At 37.8% G+C, this 22,643-nt stretch overlaps 1 protein-coding gene across 1 annotated transcript in view; it reads right to left on the bottom strand.

The window, feature by feature from the left end:
• The window catches only part of LOC121415392 (stAR-related lipid transfer protein 5-like), a 63,111-nt gene extending 44,828 nt beyond the window's left edge, over positions 1-18,283 (bottom strand). The window contains exon 1 of the mRNA XM_041608591.1: positions 17,981-18,283. Within this exon, the coding sequence (XP_041464525.1) occupies positions 17,981-18,283 (303 nt within the window). The remainder of the gene's footprint in view (positions 1-17,980) is intronic.
• Positions 18,284-22,643: the final 4,360 nt, after the last annotated feature.

Genomic DNA, 22,643 nt, shown 5'->3' with positions numbered 1-22,643 from the left:
TGACATTGATCTTCGGCTTGGCCACACTTGAGCATTTCGAAGGAGAACATGCATGCCATTATTTCCCTGGGACGCAGACCTTTGAGGGAGACTGGGGAGCATTACGATCTACTGAAAAAATTACCGACACAGGTCGACCCATCAATGATCCCGTCCGGATCGCGAAAATGACGGGGACGCGTGGATCTTTATCATTCACATAGAGCATGTAGAGCATTCGGGGGAGGGGGGGGGGGGGGGTGGCCTATAAACATAAGGGCGTGGGGTAGTGATTTGCAGCCCGTCCTTTAGCATGTTTTAAATGATGTATAAGCTTCGGTAAATCATCCATCCCGGTGTTTACATTTAATGTAAACTACGTCGTCTGCTTATTTTCAAAAACATTCAGACAATTTAGAACTGCCACCAGAGTACAAACTGTGAGGAGACTTTTTCAACTCCATTCCCGTTTCATCTACGATGTTTAATAGTCATACACAGTCTTAGTAATCAACATTGTCAACGCCCGGCAATAAATGAAAAGAGTTAACGAATTCCTGTATTAAAAGAAGCATAAAAGGGTAAGTTACAATATCGCTCAAACTTGAATTGGTGATCTTGACTATGAACAAAATAAATGTAATGCTTCATGGTAGACATAAAGACATTTCTCGAGTTATGCTGCTAAAAATTATACAGTATTTCGTTAATGTGTGACTTTATATACTACAGTGATATGAAGTGTCAAGATATATGTATTCAAAGTTTTTTTTAAAATTTTGTCATTTTTCCTTTAAAAAAAAACGTTCGAAAAATACAAAAGTGACGAAATGCCAATTTCAGACAAAATCACTTTTAAAGCTATATAGGAATAAATACACTCGCAGTGAGTGGTAATTTCAAAAGAAAATGATTTTTTTCAAAATCACAATTGTCATGACTGCATACCGTGCTGGTCTAGCAAACTTTACTTGACCAAATAAGAAACAATGGGATCTCGACTGAATACGAAAACGCTGAAAATCACAGGCAGAGACTGTACATGTGAGAACGTATCATAACCTTATCATTATTAAAAAAAGGCAAGTGCAGCTAAACCAAAATTAATGTCATGCTTATTTAGCTCACTTCCCCGACAATCACGTACTAACTGTTGGTAAATGTATTAGTTATTTTTGCAAACGGTAAAGTGTTAATTTTTTCAAAGATTCTATTCAATTGAATCTTATTGTCGTTGGCCACGATTTGAATGTAAGCCTATGATCATAATGATTGTTCAACACTGAAAATAAAAATGGAAATAAAGATTGGCCTCATTCAAGTTTAGACATTGCATTTAAAATTCATGAAATTATTGAGACTGCCATTGGTTCGCTCCATTCAGCATGCATGTTTGGGACTGGTCGTTTGTGAGGTAATGGGTAACTTTCCAGCATCTTCATGAAACGTCAACACCCCCCCCCCCAACCCCTGCCATACTACCCGACAGGGAACGGGAAGTTGTCGGCAGGATGTGGAACGAAATAACAAAAATGTTCCAAGGTCGGATCAGTCTCCAGCTGCGAACATCAACTCATATCTTTCACCGTCCAATTAGTTAAGTTCCAAGATGTAGGTTAAATATTCTTGCTTCATGTGTAAGATGAGCCAAAGCTCTACGCCTCCTTCAGACTTGAATTCTTTAACATCTACTAAAGATCATTGATCGCATGCTTCGTCAGATTGGCGTAACCCGATCGCGGAACACCCATGGCAGTCGGTATTCGATGGCATTCACCTATTGTTTTTCCGTTGTGCAACTCGCCCAGCTTGACTGCGCTCGCAGGCGCTGCAGACAAACGTCATGAGCGCAATGACAACTCCTGACATTGCGCGCAGCGGTGCATGCCCGTGCATCATGCGGTTTATGGTTGGAGCGATATTTGAGAGCCTCCTATGAATCCAGTCAACTTAAAGCAGACAGATGTAGCAGTCTGCCTTGATCATGTTACAACCCGCCTTTCTCAAACGTTTACATAATCTCGTCTGGGCTCTAGCTCGGCAGGCGATCATTTGCGGCCAAGTCTGGCATTTGAACGAGCGCTAATTTCGCTGCCGTGGAGCACAACAAGAGAGCGGCGCCCGTCAGCCGCGGAAAACCCAGAGAGGTGGTATGTCTCACAAGACTCGACAATGACCCGCTACGTGCTTGAAACCAAGTTTGGAAAGTATTGTACTCTTGGTGGTTTTGTCTCTTTCGATTTTCATCAAATGGATTATTCTTCTCAATAAGCATGAAAAGTAAGACGAACCAAAGATAGTCATGTAAGAATATGATGCACTTCAACGCCGCGTGTCATCCAATATTCTTTTCATGCGAGATGATTCAAATCGCCATGTGCAAAATTAGCGTTATACATTAACACCCGACAATCAATTTACATCAACATTATGGCTTTGGTTAAAGATAAATGTCAGTTGTGGTAACAATTTCAAAATGTGTTCGCAGGATTTTCATCAAAGGACCATCAAGGAGTCTGTATGAATAAACAAAAAATGTGCCAAAGGATTTTAGAAGAAATTGTATGATTGCAGATAAATTAGCGAAGCAAGCATGAAATTAGAAAACGATGTCGGTCTTCTAAACAATACACAGTCCCGCATGATAAGTGCTCATCTGTGTTAGTGATTTTCAGCGTGGCCATATTTTTTGCAGCTTAGATTTCATGATTTTAGATAATGTAACTGTAAAAAATCTAGATCTACGATAGTGATAATCAACATTGTTAAAAAATATACTTTCTCACGAAATCGGTCATTATCGGTATTCTGAAACACGCATAAATGATTGTGTGGGGGTGGGTGTGTCTGTGTGTGTCTATTGAAGACGATACATATCTCAACAATTAAATAATGCAAGCGCAAAACGCGAGCTCAAAATTTTTGACATTCCGAGATTTGCCTATGAATAAGTATCTGTAATTTATTTGTAACTGTTGAAAACTGTCGTAATAAATAGCGAGTGTGGGATGTCAAGAAATTCCACCATTTGCGTACCTTCTATGAAATATATATAACCCTTTTACATATAAATGTTTTACATCCAATTTTGATAGAAAGTTATCTTTGAGCTAGTTTGATCTTGCTAGATATATTTACATCGGATAAATAAGTTGAGGCTGGTGGCTTGGCCTTTAACTGTTTTATTCAGTCTGCTTTCTCAGTGGAGGAAATTATATTACGTAATATACACACATCAAGAGGAAATTGCAATGTCCTACTCGACAGGGAAACCCCCTTGACACGCGTTAACCATGTGTCGTCGACGAACTCCTTTACATTTAACTGATTTACGCATTTTCTTGAAGGGGTACTATGGGCTGATAATATCGGAATAATAGAAAAGAGATATGAAAATTCCATCAAAATCTGATAAAAATGATGAACTTAATGTGTGGAAATATTTTGTGAAAAAAGGGTAACCCTGCCGTCATGAATTTGCAATAGTTGGGCTGATAAAGTCATGTCCGCCATTTCATTATTCTTTTCTTATTTTATGAAAAGAAATCAAAATTTAACATTTTCCGACATTTGTGTTAAAAAAAGCCTGATCATGTCGCCCGTGAAACAAGGTAAATTAAAATATTCAAAGGAAAATCCCACCGATACGTCAATTTGGTTGTAAGAGGGGAAAAATGAGTTAAATGTAACAATGATATGAGGCAGTCAAGGAAGATTAGACTGAAAAAATAACTTATAAAAAACTTTTTAGGGTGCTAGTGATGTCGCGTTCGAGCAGCTCCCCCATGTCATGGAATTTCAATGTAAATATTGAGGCACATGTAATAATAATTGCGTATAACTATAGTTGCCCATGCAGAGCTGTTCTACCCTTTTAAAAAATTTGTCAAGGTTGAGAATAATTTGTCAATTCCTTTCGCACATACATATTTATTTCCATTACAGTTGCTAAAGCATTATTGTGTCAAATTAAATGAATGATCTTTTAAATCGAATTCAAGTTTCTGAGAAAATTGCATTATTTTTATCATAATATAATTATGTATCACATGTGGGGGCACTGCTTACATTGATGTCACGAAAACAAAGCTATGTGACGTCACAAATTAATACTTTTTACCTTCATGTGAAAACTACATGTTTTATGCATTTATCAAAAATAACTTTTGTTGGATTATCAAGGTATATGATGCAAACTTAAATTGATAAATGTTATATGTTTATATAAAACACAAACAAATAGGCGAATCTAAAAGGGGGGGGGGGCTGAAAAGTGTACTTGACCTAAAAAGGGGGCACTTTTTCAACGTCACAAATCACTAGTAATTATTTTAGAAATGGATGTCTTTTTGTCAATCCTGCCTTTACCATGATTAACATGTGACTTTTAAATGCTATAACTCCTCTTCTATTATTTTTCTGGTATATTTTCAGTCAATAAAAGAGCGCACAATAGGCATGCAAATACATCCAGGCTGTTTCATTATTTGCCCTCCGGTCAATTATGACGGGTACCAAGCCACTAATCTGACCGAAAACCTACATTTACTCAATAAAAAAAAATGCCATACATCATCCCAATTTTGAAGCAATGCGTGAAAAATACCACAAAGCAACGTGCATGTGTTTCTTTCATTGAACAATCACTTGTATACTACTCCAATTTGCGTGTTCATTACACCTCAGTACACTGCGCTATGTCGATTTTGTGTAGGATTATCATGTCTTTTGTCGTTTTGAGATGGGCTCGTTAATGCTTAATTGAACACATAGCAGGTGAGACAGGGGTACAAGACACACCCCCATTCACCAGTCGCCACCGCCTGAGGGTAAAGGACACACCCCTAATACCAACACCTGCGTAGAAAGTATAGATGGTGGAGAGGTGTACCTGAAACAGGGATGAGGATGAAGCATGCATTTGGTGTCCTCGACAGGCAAGTCTTTGTTACATTTAAATCATGTAAATAGAAACATACTGCCGCGATACGTACAAAGGACACGGAACTACGGACGAGGCTTCACACTCCCACACACTTCTCTTTATTAAGTGTACGAAAACGCAAAATGAAAATTAAAATCCATATATTATTGTTCGAAATACAAATCTTAAATAAGAAATACTCCGAAAATTATTTTTGCCTAGGCCACTGTGCAGCGCCACATCGACAAAACTCTATCTCTTAAATGTTGGAGCAGCAACTCCCATCTTTTTACGTCTTCTGGCCGGGGTTTGAACACTCGACCTCCCGGTTGTAAGACGGACGCTCTACCAACTGAACCAATTCACCGGCAAATTACCATCCGATTGTGATGTTTGTATGAAGGGTTGGATCCAGGATTATTCGAAGGGGGGGGGCACATCTTCTCGAGGAAAAATTTGACTCGCGAAAAAAGGGTTTCAACCAAAAGTTAAGGGGATTTCGTCCACGAAAAAGCAAAGAAATGAAAAGAAAAAAAGGCCTTCACTTTTGAAACTGTTTGGGGGGGGTTAACGACATTTTTACATTTAAAACTTTAATTATGCCTCTCAAGGGGGGGGGGGGCACGGGCCGGCTGTGCCCCCCTGGATCCGCCATCTTATATAAGAAATTTTTATCCCCCCCCCGTGTTCTATTTTCATCTTAAACTGATAAACCATTACTATTATTCATTCTAAATAAGACTGCATTTGCGTGCATTGACCTCCGAATAATTTTGGACTTTGATTGATATTATCAAGGACTTAGAAAATGGTATCATAAGATTCAATTGCAGCAGACAGTGACTGAGCCAAGTGAACAGACAAAAAGCAATACACGATTACCGAGTTTACAGGGCAGATAACCTAAGAAGACAATATTTAATCACTCAAAAAGGTCACATTTTTATTGTGTAAATAGCATTAACATTTCTTTACAAGGTAAACATATCATTATCTAAAAAAAGACGGTGTTTTATTTTGAAACCATACAAATTGCTTACATATTCATATAGTACTGTCCAAGGGAGCTATGACGAAGTCTCAGCGTAATTCTACCATGCCGAAACCATCTGTAGTTCACACTGTTTACCTGAGTAGTATGCAAGTCACTTTCTTGCAAGTACAAGTGTCTCACGTCCTTTGTTGAAAGTCCAAGTCAAGTCCCAATTCATTTGGGCATTTAACAAGGCAAGTCTCAAGTCAGCAAAACACCGACCCGATTCACGACTCGAGTCTGATACTCTTACCACGTAAAACTAATTTTTATGACAAGGTGAACAGATAACAAGGCCTGCGAAAGTCATAATAGATAAACCCTATCTATTTCGAAATGAGTTTTTCTGTTAAATATGTGTCATTTGCCTCTAACTCGAAAGCTGGGCAGCGCTGAAGGAAAGGGCATTGGCGACCGTCCCTACTCCGTGCGATTTTTCAAGTAGTGAAAATTGAGACGAAAAAAATGGAATGGGAAGAGCGGGGTGAACTATACATTCCCACTGTAAATAAACTGAGAAAAATATCTTGTCTGCCCCTCTCCCTTCCCCAAAATATTCTGGCACCATCCCTGGATGCATACCTTCACGAATTTACCAATTCATCCTTTCTCTAAATGCTCATCCTGATCCTTCAAAGTTCTTATATTTAAATGTATTTCTTATGAAGTTTAACAATTCGACACCTAGCAGATATATAATATTGATGTCTTGTTATATTAGTGTCTCGTTCTATTGACGTCTCACAATTTTTTTAGTAGTAGGGTCAATGTTAAGTACCAATATTCTTGAGTAATTTGAAAAAAAAATGCATGCAACGGATCATGCAAGTAGCAGCGATCTGTATTACTGTTGGGTTCTATACAGTTAACATCTGGTACTAGCTTGACTCAAATCCTCCACAAATGGGTCACCATTGCATTCCACAACTGGTAGCAATTGTTGACTAGAATCCGAACGGTATAATATTCCTGCCCGCCAGACAGAACTGCCAAGATCTTACGCGTTTTGGTATACATCATCCTCCATCGTGTCTTTCCTCCACCGGCACACGCTCATAGTTCAAGCCAGTCAAGAGTAAACCAACCATTCTTTCATTCAATCTGACAGAGAGAGAGAGAATGGAGTTAGCCTGATTATGAACTGGGGCTAATAAAGTATTGCTAACGCTGGAAACCATGCATTCCGGTAATGAAATTCGGTACGTTCCAGCCGGAGTTTCCTTTGTCGTAACCATTGATGTTGCTCGTAAACCAATACGACAAGAATTGCTTAATCTTACCAGCGGTCATGTCAATGTCCTGTACTACTACAAGTGAAATGAACTTCTTGTGAGTCCGTGGTTCTCCGACAAAAGGCTCTTTAAAGTGGTGGATTCTACTCCGTTCATTTTCTTCCCTGACCCAAATTTTCTTTCAACCCTAAGCATGCTGAACTGTACATAACCTTAAACATTATTTGAAAATAGTGATAGACGTTCCCAACGAAATAAGCCAAAGTTTCACGTATAGGCCCCTACTCCATTATCAATCTCATTTCTATTAAGAAAAGTGATTACACGTGTCAACACCGAGCATTGCATTAAGCGTGTGTTGACGATGGTGTTCCACACTCACGATTTTCTTGTGTTTACTTTGAAATTTCAAATGTCTTGATTTTCGGTCCGAGAGCATTCATAATTATGGTGTGACTCCCGATGAACCATTAAAACCCAGTTTTACATACCATTCAAAATGCAAGACTTCTTAAAGATAATCTATAATATATACACAGATAACAAATAACAAATTATGAAGTTTCATAGATTATCTGCCATCCTGGTGGTATACGACCATGATTCAATAAACGCAGTTTTATAAAAATAATGTTTGGTCACATCAAATTGCTAAAACACTTCAACACTTTAACATGTTTAATACATTAAACTTAACTTGGATAGAATTTTCCGCGTTACGGTTGCGTTTCTCCTTTTAATCAAACCAACTTAATGATATTTTAATACCCGAATGCACAGATTACCAACGTATTAGCAGACGTGTGATTTCTTTCTTCCTTTTCTCTTACAGAATTACCGGACGAGGCGTCAATCATACGACACTGGGGGAGCAGTTTGTGTGACCTATAACCTGGATTTTTTTGCTTCCAACCTGATTCGCCTTTCACCTCCTGATCACTCTCACAAAACTTAAAGAAGATGGAATGACACACCTGGTTGATAGAACAACATGTTTTCATGTGATTTTTTTTCACCTTCAAGTACAATATCACTTTGACGTTATGATAGACTCGGTTGAACAAGGCGATAATATTATCATCAACATTACACTGAATTATCGTTTAATGGCCGATTCAAATGTTTATTTGATTTGATTGACTTATTTCCCTTTCCCATTTGTACATAATAAGATGAACGTAACATAATCAAATACAAGTCATGTATATAACAAAACACAACAAAGTCATAGATTCAAGAGATCTATCAATTCGAATCTGTTCGAAATTACCAGTGCAGAGACGTGTTTATTCAATTTAAAATCATCATAAATTACCAGTATGACTGAACCATAGAGAGAGCCATACAAGGAAACAAGGAAAGACACTGCAAAGACCATGTCTAGCAGTGGCGTAATCTTATCTTATTTTGCGACTGATTCTTACGTATCGCACCTCATATTTTACCCCTTTTCCTTCATTTACCCTATTTCTTTTCATAATCTCGGGCATGAAACTCTGGGAGGGGCAGTCCTCTCCCTTATTTGTACGCTAATCATGCTAATAGAGTGTTGTTTACAAATTAAAATAATCAAATAAACTAAATACAGAATTAATATTTAAGGTCAGTCTCCTTTATTTTTTAGTTTGTTCATATCATCTCTAGATTTATGACCCATTGTCATAGCTAAACATTTTTTTATTTTCCTCTTAATACTTTCGTTGTAACCCTGCAAAACACAACATAACTCATTCCATGGGAAATGAGACGAACACAGGGTCAACAGCGACAAGATGTGCTATCTGATAAATGATGATGGAGACTGGAAGATACAAAGTTATGAAGAAAAAAAATATTCATTTCTTAAATATCATTTTCAGGATATTCGTGATTCTAGGCTTTCTAGCAGATCGTCATCATTTGTGTAAGTTTTTTTTTCAATTTGTGCCATTATTCTTACTACAACAGTTTGTGATCCTCGAGACATTACTGATAACTGGGATAATTACTGTTAACTTTAATGAAATAATATACGGGTGTATCAAAATGTCTCACCCTAGTTCAACAATTTGACTTATTCATTGTTCTCTTTTTTTCTAGCCATTAAACAAAAGTTAACATTTTCATCCTCCAAAACCACTGAATATGGATTTCGGTATCATTTTTATGAACATCCTGTATATAAGAATCAAATACAGCTCTCTTATAAAGAATATCACTATAACAATATACTGTAAATAAAGGGGCTTTAATAGGAGGTAATAATAATTTGTGAACAAATTTTCGGCATTACCCCTATGTGAAGATCGCATGCTCGATCTGTAATGAATATCATTAAGTCAGAAAAAAAATTGGAACAATATACTGGGAGAACAATGCGACCTTAAGTCTGTGACTCATCGGTACATTTTGGTTTTATCACAATATTATCATATCAGCCCGTGAAATATGAAATAATAATCACATGGAAGTTGCGCAGTCACCTAATCATCGTTATCATTCGAAAGGGATGTGACGTCAGTAATTTCCTGATATTGTTTTAGTATTTAATTTTTCGACCCTTACTTTGTTCAATTTTAAGCATTCTTGTGGATGACGGTAATCTAAATTCCCAGAAACAGGGGAAGTATACGACAATGTGGTCAGAAGAATGTCACATTCAGACCTGCGGATATACGGATTTACACAAAAAGAAAACAAAACACAAAAATGATCCCATAATCATAATGTCTAGATATAAAGGTTAGTCTGTATTCGCCAGTTTCCCCTTTAAGACAAACCAACTGCGTCAAACACAATCAAGGGCACAATGTGCTTAAATTGACCGTAATCATTTAAAATGTACAAAAAACATTAAAACACACACACACATTGGCACAATTTGAAGGGGGAATAATGACTGAAATAAACTTGGCACAATTTTCAGTATTTACAATAATTGGTAGAATACTAGAATTCTCGTAAAAAAAATAATGATCAACTTGAAGATTTGACTCAATTAACGGATTCCAACTTGCCTTGTCATAATATTGATTCATGTTAAGATTGTATTATTTGTACGAGAATTTGAGTTAATTCACTGAAAATGTTGTTGTCCGTGCAAGAGTGATCGTCCAATATTATGTAATTTCTAAAATAATATTGCTATTGCTAATATTGCTATAGGGCCTATATCCTAGTCATCTGGCGGTCTTGCCCAGGGGCGACACCTGGGTAACAAAAATGTGTATCTGCCTTGCAGTTCAGATGTGATCAGGCGGGGGGGGAATAGCCATTGACACTGTTGTAATCTTAGACATTTGTACGTGAGAAGTTCTACTATTTTTGCCCGATCCCTCGTTAAATTTCGGAAAGAATTCGATTTAGTTTCGTGTACTGAAACGCTCTGTGAAAGTGTAAAAAATGAAAAAGAATACCGAGGAATGGAGAAGAGGTAGGTGGGGGTAAATGTTTGCAAGTTGAAAGGTTAATCGAAGATCAACTTTAGGTTTGCCAGTGGCTAAACAATTACCAAGTTCACCCCTCACAGTTCTAGACGTTTGACCCCTTTTAAACGTGGAGGCACGACCACAGTCATTGAGAATTGACGATTAGATTTTTATTTCATTTTCATGAATTTCTTCTCCTCTGAAACAAAAATTAGAACATATATTCAAAATCAATAGGAGTGGTCTCATTACAAAATTAAAAACTAAAGTTTATAAAATGATAAAGTATATAACACTATAAAGAACTTCTGACTTTATGTTATTTTGATAAACCTCAGTGCATTGACCAGACCAAAACCAGCGCTACTCGAAAATTTAACAGACATCTCAATCGAGCCTCACACATTTTAGTATCTTTCACGACAGATGCACGAGTAATTATCAAAACCAACCTCAAATCCTTAAACTTGCAAGAGGCATTGCACTGCCACTTCAGTCAACTTTCAGAAGAGAACCGAGTCAGGGATAATAGTGATCTTTGGCCTCTTACCCACGTTGTACTTACGAAAATTCCCTCGCTCCAGATTTCATATTTGCAGATTTTAAGAGAAGAAAACGTCTTAAGCAAACATGTCACCCCGATGCATGTCAGTAACCCTCCGGAGCATGCAAGCATTTTTACCGTTCAATCATGTCCCGATCACAACTATTCCTAACCGAGCAACCGTTGACTACTGGTATGGTATTCGATCTGCTGCCGATCAAGTATCGGCCAGTTTTAATGTTACTCAGGAATCCACACAGTATGCTGTATTGGCCTGTGCTATTTAGGTAATACTATATTGATTGACATAAATTGATGCAAATTGACAACTGCGACGCTAATGACTTCCCAATAATATTCTTTATGTTCTTGTCATTATACCGTATAGGTTCACCCAACGTTTATAATCTCAAATCAAAAAGAGGATCTGGCACAAACTTCACATGAATTGCGTGACTAATTGCAAGAAAAAGGTTATTTTTACAAAATGTAAGGTGGAGAGTGCCAGCTCTACCCAAATGGTCTCATTTATTGAACTTAAACTTTAGTATTGCTTGCCAAGATAAAAAAAATACCGATTTCTGACCAACTCCTGCACTAGTCCTTTAAAGGACAAGGAGATCCTTCTGAGACATCATCTCAAGACCTGTTTTGATGACGTCATACAAATGGGAAACAGCACGGAACCTTGACCTTGAGTTGCACAAGCGTGGATGGTCATCGACGGCTGAGAATTGATTATTAACGAATTAATAGCTCCGTGATCCTCATTCCCTGCCACTGGCCTTGAGGACTCCCTCTGCATCTATATACATGTATACGGGCTGTCACACTTGTGTGCCAACGAGCGTATAGGCCGTTTTCCTAATCGCCTTTCTCGACAGTTCTTCAAGTAAAGAAATTAAATTGTCTATATTTCGTGTTATACATAAAATGCTTCATTGATTAACAAAAGTTGCCTGCTTTGGCCACATCAAGAAATTCGAATAGGCCTAAAGGAGAAACAGACTGGCCATACGAACAGCACATCGTCTTGGGTTGCTTCAAATGTTCAGGGCTCTGTACACGATCAATATTGGTAATGTACTAAAAATGTATATTCGATTGCAAAATGTCCAGCATATCTACAGCCCAATTGTGACTGTTCCTTCACCATCTTAGTGGTCAACATCTAGGATTACAATGCAGAGAAATATTTGGATCATGCGGTCCGATGAAACATGGAATTTCACTCACCTCTAGGTTGTTTGACAATTGTGGGTGGCATAGAATAATACCTCTTATTGAAATCATGCCTTAAAGTATTGTGCGCTGTCGTTTGTGATAAAATAATTGACTCTTTTGCAAAAAAAGACTGTAAGATGGGTATTCTTGGACAGTTTGAGGAGAATCCCCCTCCCACAAAATTTGTATGTCCTTTTTATTATTTACTTCTGGCAATATTTTTGTCTCTCCTACTTGGTTCACCATCATTCATACTTGCCAAATAATACACCATGCCATATCAATGTACTTCTCCTCTTCCATCGCATTCATCAGTGGAATCCAACGCTGTCACGTGATGAGAGAAGGCCAGACGACAGCCACGTTCATGTGCAGACGCACCATGTTTGTAGGCTCTTTTCGTTTCGTTTCGATGCGAATCTCCATCTACATGTCATCATTCTTAAAGCTACTTTCACTCAGGGATTACTCCGTTCCACCCACCTCACCTGCAACTGTTGTAGTAATACCCCGACTTGCCATGTATCATGTATACATTGCCCCAGTTACACAATGAACTCCATATCCACATTACACAATGTATAGTGACATATGGAAGTGAATTTTGATTGACTTTATGGTACATGACTTTAGATTTTTCAATAGGGATAATTTTCATGACGTGCCCAGTGGGGCATCGTGGTCTAGTGGTTACGACTCTCGTCTTTCAAGCAGAGGGACGTGGGTTCGAATCCTAGCCATGGCGCGTTTTCCTTCAGCAAGAAATTTACCTACATTGTTCTGCACTCGACCCAGGTGAGGTGAATGGGTACCCGGTAGGATTTATCCCTTGAATGCGTTAGCGCCTGTATGGCGGTTCAGCTACAGCCGGGGTAATGGTAGCTGTGCTATACAAATAGAACATAATTATTATTATTCATACCGAAATCACGGCCACACTTGAATGATGCAACATCAACGAAAATTCATTTACCAACAATCACCAAGACGATAATGACACAATTTCCAATGTTCGTTTAAAAACAGTAAAATAAAATGATATTACTAGAGCTGGATCAATATTATAAGCTTAAAATCAGTACAAGAGCATGGAAAGTTGAATGTTTCGATACGAGCTGGAGACTTCATCAGTCTATATATAACTTCATGATTGAAACCTTCGCGTGAAGTTCTTACATGAATGATTAACGGTCCTGCAAAATATAGAGGCCATATACTTTTACATCATTCCCCAAAACAAATTCATATAACATTTTAAATATTAATGGTGTTGCAAACAGTATAACAACTCTGTAAATACTGGCGGATCCATGGGGGAGGGCACAGCCGGCCCGTTCCCCGCCCTTTTTTGAGAGGCACAATTAAAATTTGTAATAATGTAAAAATGCCATTAAAACATGTGCCCCAACCCTTTTTAAAGTGAAGACCCCCCCCCTTTTTTTTTTGCTTTTTCATTTTTTTTTGGTGAACGAAATACGATCCAAACCCTTTTTTTGTCTTTTTTCTGTCTTGTCAAAATTTTCCTCAACAAAATGTGCCCCCTTTCCTTAAAACATGGATCCGTCCCTGTCTGTTAAGTCTCTTGACTCCCTAACTCCTTTAACATGAAAGTGCACAAGTTCCAGAGATTTATAATGCCTATTAAAAAGCATAGCTCTTTATCAAACCATGTCTGTCGCCCTTACTTCACCCCCCCTTCCCGAATCTATTTTTCTCTTTTTTGCTCCCTCCTTTCTCTTCTTCACCTCTGTCTCTCTCCGAATAATCGTAGACCCAATCACAACTCCAGACACAAAGACAGGGTAAGGACCGACATCATCCTATGAAAAATAATAAGAAATATAATCATTTCCCCATGGATTGACTAGACCAATTAGAGAACCGCATGCTTGATTAAGATGTCATTAGTTTTACGGTGATGTCAAAACACCGTGGTACGTGGATGGTAGATTGGCCTCAAAGACTGAATGAGTTCCCCTTTCACTGGGTGCATGTGCGGTTACCCAATATATAACAAAGGAACATAAGATGTGAAATTGGACAGTGATAGAAAGGTATAGTGTGCTCTGCATGGCGTTTTTAGAATCTGTGCATTTTTATTACAAACAGAAACCAAGATTTTGCTTAATTGTTATTTAAGGGATGGTCCAGGTTGGAAATATTTATATCTCAATAAATAAGGTAAAAATTCACAAGACAAAATGCTGAAAATTTGATCAAAATCGGATGACAAATAACAAAGTTATTGAATTTTAAAGATTAGCATTATTCTGATGAAACCGTTCTAGGCATGTCTTTATGAATATTCAATAGGCGGGCTGAAGATGTCATATCCCCAATTGTTCTTTTGTATCTTATTATATGAAATTAGGTTTATTCAAACATTTTCTACCAAGAAATAAAACAATTGGATTTACAAATGATTAAGTGCATTAGTCATTTTAGTCATTTACTGTCGCAAGTTATTTCATTATAATGGAGAAACATCATTTACACGTGTATGATAGAATGAAACATTTATGATTTTATGTAATAACATAAGAGAAGGGAAAGTGGGGATGTGACATCATCAGCTCACCTAACTAATTAATGGATATTCATGACGATGTGCATATATAATTGTTTACACAAAATATTGAGTTAAGCTTAAAAATTCAATAACTTAATTTGTTATCCGATTTTGATGAAATTTTCAGCATTTTGCTCTGTGAATTTTACTCTATTTATTCAGATATAAATATTTTCAGCCCGGACAATCCCTTAAACTGAATTAGATTAAGATAAATCTTTCCATATTAGAGCACAGATCTTTTCTATCGCTTTGTTTCCCTGAGTATTTACATTTTATAAAGAGGGGCAAAAGCATTTAAAAGCGAAGGCATATTTGATCCAATACTTATGATTACCAAAAATAATTGTGAGGCGAGGTTGTAACTAATTTATTTCCAATACAATAGCATAGCATTTTTGAAAGTAAATGGAATCACAGAACATAAAAGAAACAAATTTCATTGTATAAAATGAAGAGGAAAACTCATCTGCTGGAATGACAGAGGAGAGGAGTGTGGTAAGGAGGTAAAGGAAAGAGAAAGATATTTCTTTACATGTACGATGTAACGGATAGAATGGAAACGTTTTATATATTTTGGGAAAAAAGGAGACTATTCACTGGGAATAGTGTAAATCCTGGTAAATGGGAAATATGATAAAGGACTGTTGACAGTCTACACACATACAGTATATTTATTTTTGAATCCGTATAGAACTCTTCCTTTTCAATTATAAATCTAAGGTGTGTGTGTGTGTTTTTTTTTTAGTTTGTACACAAAGTCTTCACCGTCATTATGTTATTTATTCGAGATAAACCTTTTTATGAGACAGACGAGACTTCAGATTATCACCCAACCTGAGATTTATCGTTATCTTCTTAACTTCGATCTCTTTCAATAGGCAGGATTTTCCCTCTCTTCTATTTGACACATGTGATTGGGAAACGGTAGCGCTAAATAAAACACTGTAATAACTTCATGCACGGGCGACGATGCAGGGCGCGAGGGGTCCCCACCCCCTCAAATTTCGAATAACAGCATGCAGATTTTAGGGAGAGAGTGGTCTCGTTTCTCTCTCCAAGAGGTCCACAATCTCACGAAATCCCCCCGCATGGATCATGACTTGTGAATAGATTAATAAAAGAGCAATGTATTTTCCAAAGAGAAAGAAAGAAATTGCGGAGAATAATAGCAAGTTCAATCTCTTCAGAGTCTCAAATTTTAGACATGGTATCGACTCAGAAACAGTCTCACTCCTCTAAGAGGGATTATGTAACATAATATGTTTAAGAAAAACAAATACGATGATAAATGACAGAATTTGAGTTTTGACATACTATTAAGACAATTATTGATATCATTTTTTACCCTATTCCCTTCCCTTTCTGTCTTTTTTTCTCTTTCTCTCTCTTTTTCCTTAGTCGTGAATCATATAGGCCCTAGGTGGAACACGCCCCAACGGCCCCTCCCTTTTTTTACGTCAGTGAAACAAACAATCAAAAAGACATACTAAACTCGACGCCAATCAGAGTGAATATAACTTGCCTTTCTTGATTAAAAAAATGCAAATCGTCTTTTGCAACAATCGTCATTTTTACTAGAAATAATCGACCACTTGAGATTGATATATTCCTGCTTATATCTTCAAGTTAACCACATCAGTATAGGCCTACTTGTATTTCATAGGGGATACCAGTTCTAGAAGCATCCATTGAGACATCGGTGCCATTATAGCAAATTGCCTTAAAACTCACCGACAAAATAGCTCATAGCATGCAGGGATATTTCAATATCATGATCATGATCTTACTATGCACTCCTTTCTGCTCAAAATGTTTAGCACTTGGGCCAAGTTTCCATCGATAGAGGTCGAGAGCAACAGATCGTCGTCATCATCGCCGTCGCCGTCAATGATCAACATCACCACCGAATTCAGAAACCATCAAAAAATCACAACCACCTAGGTACCACTCTCAAAGTTTATCAGCAAACTTCACTACTATCTGCTCAACGTGCGAAGTAAATGTAATATCGAGGGGGAGGGAAGGGGGGTTAACACCTGGGGAGCGTTTCATTTTATCCGACAAGTCCCATTTTATCCGACAGTTACCATAGTAACAGTACCTCTCAGCCAATCAACATCGGAGAAAGATGTCAGATCTGACAACTTGTCGGATGAAAATGTTGATGAAACACTCCCCTGGGGCAATGCTGAAATCTTAAAACCCTCCAAACTTCTTCCACCAATCATGAACCATATACCACCAAGGTCCAGTTACCCGCCCAAATCATGGGTCTAGGTCCACGGACATTTGCTCTTGTTCTTCGAGAGAGTGGATATCCAAGGGGTTTCCCCCTTTTTGCGCTCGGAAACGGAAATTGCCCCCATTAATCATCACCACCGGCACCCCTTAGCATTCACCCATCACCACGAAAACTTGCTCGATACCGCTGACCATCATGCCACTCATTAGCTAAACTTGGTCGATTGAAGTTATAGGCTATTTATCTACATCACCATCATCACACAACCGTTATCACCATCATCATCACCATCATCATCATCACCATCATCATCACCATCATCACACTACCACCATCCCATCCACCACCATAATTTTAACACCATCAAATCACACCTACATCGCCATCATCATTCTTCCACCACCATCACAATCATCACCATCATTTTCACATTGTACATCATCACACAGGCATAAAAATTATCATCTACACCATCATCACCCCCATCATCTTCAATCACCACCACACGTGCTCCTTTGCCAGTATTAATGTTTTAATTTAATAAGAAGGACCCTATATTCTAATGAAGACAAAAATTTCAAGTGTCCCGAATATATCCCAAGGGGTTACATTGCACGATTGTAACTCTATTTGGTTACGACCAATTCACAACACAATACTTGTACATATCAAGAAATTTGCACACATTAAAAAGTAGATCAATGTGGATCTAAAAAATATATATAATTACAAGATTACAATTGTTAAAAAAAAAACTATACATAATGAAGCACTCAGAGATCAGAACCCCTTTTTTCTGTTGTAAAATAAAGCTTTGACTTACTGCTGTTCGAATCAAGATCCAGTCCTTGGCATCGTATAATTCCAAGGCCTTCTCGGCGACCTTATCGGCTAATGCATTGTAGTCCATCTCTGAGGATTGCAATATCTCCATCCCGTCACCCGATGGGGCCGCCGAGATACCACTTCCACCAGTCTTGTCTCCCGAAGTGCGAGGCAGCGAATGCGGATTATGATTTGAATGCTGGCCGGAGGAAGACTCGTCTGTCTGGTCCGTACCGCGCCGCTGGTGGTGCACTATACCAGCCGTAGCAGCGCACAGCCCCGTCAGCGCGCCAGCAGACATACGGGCGAGCATAATTTATGACGGTGAAAGAAAACGAGCGCGATTTTTAGGAAACCTAATATTTGGTTACAGCTAGGAGGTTGCAATAGTTGGTGCACAGTCCCAAGCAACCGATACAGATAAAACGTTCCCCTTTGACTTGTATGAATATGTCCTCTTCACGCGAACAAAAACACATGTGCTCTACTGTTCAATCAAAGCATGCACAATAAGAAAGTCGTTTCTATTCAATCACAGCGTGTCCAGCATAAAGGGGAGTCAATAGCTAAACTGACCGTTAGTGAAAGCCTTCACACCTCTCTCGCACGGCCAGCAAAGATAACCACTGGCTCATATCCCATTCCGATTCAATCTCGTCCCGTTCGACACCCCTGGATAACTGGATAAGAGCCATGACAAGAGGCACAGTATTTCCAGACGATTTACAAACGGAAGCTAATCGAGTTATCCGTTTCCATGGAAATGAAGGTCCTTGGGGACAAATGTCACATATTTTGGCGAGCCCACGGTCAACCGAGGACTCGGTCTCTATTGTTTTGACGGCTGTCAAATTTCTTCCCGTGACCTCGCGCCTGGGAAATATAGTTCAGGGGATAATTGGGTGCTGGCTTCGCGGTTTGTTTAGACCATGTGTTTGGCCCAAACTTGATTTATGACCCAGAAGTTTGAAGATAGACGTTAATTGATTGATGAAGAAGAAGATATAATAGAAGAGATGATGATGATAATAATGGAAAAGAAGAAGAGGTAGAAAAGTTAGAATAGAAAAAGGAAATTGAATAAAATTATGGGGATAACTAAATCTAAATATTCATGTCAGAATGTCCAAATAAAAATTCTCCTCGCGCTTGGGGAACACATATTTATGTCATGTCCATGCGGATAGGGCCTATACATCCCCATTGAAATATCTAGTTTTAAAATCAGCATACAGACAATATTTAGATCGCGCTCCACATTTCATAATGTTGTTTAGAGAGATAGGCACCCTCTTTATGATTTCATAAAATACTGGTACATTTTATTGATCTCTGACCAAAGATCACCTAACCTCAATTCTTTCATTTCTCTGCCATGTCTTACAGATTCCGCTTCCTCCATTTACCGTCACACTCAACATTTTATCCGAGCGAGGAAGAATATGGTGAAAAATACATTTCGATCTGCAACTGATCCTCCTAAAATACATTAATAAATGACATTTTAATATCTTGTATTTTGTTATCTTCATATAGCTTCAAGCCTAGCCATAACCTTATGCCATGTATGTTATACAGGGCCCTCAAGGAGATCAGTATATGCCTACAATAAGTGATAAAAGAGGTTATGTGGCTACATTGGGTAATTAATAATGGTGATAATAATTAAGCCTATGTTATTGTTATTATTTTCATTATCATCATTATTACATTTATCAACAAGTCAAGTTTTGATTAAAAAAAACAAAAAACATTACACCGTGTTTTCAGGAATATTCCTTGAGATCTTCGGGATTTTTGTATTGTTATCATTTTCATCATTATTATAGATATTATCATTATTGTTACTTTTATTACTACTATTATAATCATCAACATCATTATCATTATTATTGTTGTTGTTGTTATTTTAATGACGTGTTTATCAAGTCTCCTGACCTTGAAAACGGTGGTCGTAGGTCCATTTATTACGCTGCACTCAAACCAGGTAAGGTGAATGAGTACTTGGCAGGAAATTATTCCTTGAAATACTTCCGGAGGGTAAAAAGCTGCATGCAAGGGCAAATCCGAGGACCTGGGAGGTAGAACCGCCTGGTTATTATTATGATGCATTATTATCATGAATTTTCAAAAGTTCATGAATTCTCAAAATATATTATTGATTATGGTTAAAGAATTTTTCTCCCCAATTCTTTATAATATGGTAATCTCATTTCATACAACCATTTCGATTTATTTCTAAAAAGTATACCTTCTAATTAGAAACTTAACACACGGCATAATTATCTCGAGTGGAAAGTATACCAAAATCCACTGAAAGTGTGTACGGAATCGGACGTGCGTGGCGCAATGCTATATTGCAGGTACGATTACATTGATTCGAGGGTAGGCATGAAATGCGGGCGAAGATTGAATAGGCATGTAACAAAGGCCCGGTCACAACGCTAGAACTTTGATGGAGCTTCCTGGAGCGGTGAAAAAAAATCATCGCCGCTCGCTACCGTTCACCACCATTTAAAAGAAGTTGGCCGCCGTTAAGGCAACGCTGTATACGCTCGGCTACCGCTGATGGTCCCTCTTACTGCTCCGAAAGTTTTGAGCTGCACAAAATCTTGCGAGCGGTGAGGAGCGGGCAAGTTTCCGCTCCGGCAAAGTTCACCACTGCTGTATCAACGCTCAGTCAAAGTTGTTTTTTTTTTTTAATTATGTGTTTTATTGGTATTCAAAATCACATATAATCACAATATTTACAGGTAATTGGAATGATTTGAAACAGTTCAAAAGCAGTAAAATCACAAAACAAAGATGAAATAAAAAAATAAATGGACAAAAATAAAAATAAAAAGGGTGACATAAATCAAAATAAAACATTGGACGATACAGGTTACTCTAAAGGGAATACACATCGAAATAAATTTACATGTATAATCAATTGTAGCATATTACTCTGTGCATTGTACAAGTCTCAATTTAAGATACAAAAACAAATAGAATGGAAAAGGGGAACTACCTGTATCAAAATAAAAATCATATATCAAATCGCCACTTCTTAAAGTGTACAGTGAGTTTGTTTCTTTTCTGGGCTAGGTGATGCTCAATTTCCTTTTGTTTCTTCACAAAACTTTTAAATAAATCCACATTTGGTAAGGTGTTCTTGAATTTACAAATATAAATATAATATTTGGCCAATAGTAAAAGGTAAGTAACAAATCTATCCGTTGATACACCAAACAATTTTTGAAAATTAGTGAGATTGAAATCTGAAATATGTTTTTTTATCGTAGTCAATAGAAGATTTCAAATTGGGGTAACCTTATCACAGTCACAGAACAGATGAATTGATTCCTCTTCATTATCACAAAATGTACAGTTTGGTAAATCTTTCCTTTTGATTTTATACAGAAATGCATTTAGAGCTATAGTATTATGAAAAATCTTAAAGTAAAAGGAACGGAGTTTAGTATCGATAGTACAAAAGAAATTGGCTTTATGTAACGCTCAGTCAAAGTTCGTGGACGCTTGGGTCCGCTTGGCCAACGCAGAAATCTTGAACTCTACCACCGCTGCGTATAACCAGCGTTGCCCGGGCGGTGACTGAACGTTGCACAAACTTTGGTCGATCGGTTGTAAGCGTTTTACGTTCGGGCACTGGATTGCTGGAACGGTGTCGCGCGTTGATGCAACGATCCATTGCGGTGATGAACTTTGGTTTGGCGTTGGTATGGAGGTGTTGGAGCGGGGCCAGCATTTTGCAATAAATACGGGGATAAATCGACCAGGAGCCTATTTAGAAGCTATCAGAACTTCTATCAAATCGATCCGTTCAGCTCCGTGGTCAAAGTGGTATGCCGCTAAACCCCCGCTGAGCCTACGCCCGCATGCACAGAACGCCGCTCTATCAACGCTCAAGTCACCGCTAAACCAACGCTCGCTACCATTAAACCAATAGCAATGCCGGCTCCAGTCTATTTCAAATCTGAATTATGCCACGTAACCTTGAGCATTTTCCCAAACTGGCACATAAAATATACCCCCAAAAATAATATGCAAACTACCAATTGAAATAATGTACACACTTTGACAATGCCTGCATTGTAACCAGGAGTGAAATTATGTCTGAAAATTATTTTTTTCTTGATTTTTATTCAAATTGACCGCCATAGACATGATAAACTCCTGTACTAGTACTCTATTATGTACAATATGAATGGAGAAAAAAAATCACAAGAGTGGGTACTAAAATGCATGCAGTTGTGATCTATGAGTGAAGTACTGTTTAAAATAACATTATTTCTAACGAAAATGTATAATTGGCCACCATATGGCCTATTAGTATAATTTTGACAGATTTGGCTTTGCTTTACTATAAAATGCATTGTAATTATGTTGTATTAAGAAAATGTGTGAAAAGATGGATTTTTACCGAAATATATCACATCTCGTGTCATTTTTGTGATAAATGCGGTTTTTCGAAATTCAAAATAGACACCATAGGCCCTTACTATTTTATCTACGATTGGGGACAGATAATTTTTCCCGAATTTTGTTTTGCTTGACCATTAAATGCTATTTTGCTACACAATCTTTACTTTCTTCTTCTGATATAATGATGCCAGTAGTTTGAGATTTAAAATGGCTGCAATAGACCCTAACTGTATCAT

Source organism: Lytechinus variegatus, chromosome 5 (genome assembly GCF_018143015.1).
Source record: "Lytechinus variegatus isolate NC3 chromosome 5, Lvar_3.0, whole genome shotgun sequence".
Classification (NCBI taxonomy): domain Eukaryota; kingdom Metazoa; phylum Echinodermata; class Echinoidea; order Temnopleuroida; family Toxopneustidae; genus Lytechinus; species Lytechinus variegatus.
Note: the sequence above shows the minus strand (reverse complement) of the source record. Positions and strands in the feature narration are given on the sequence as shown.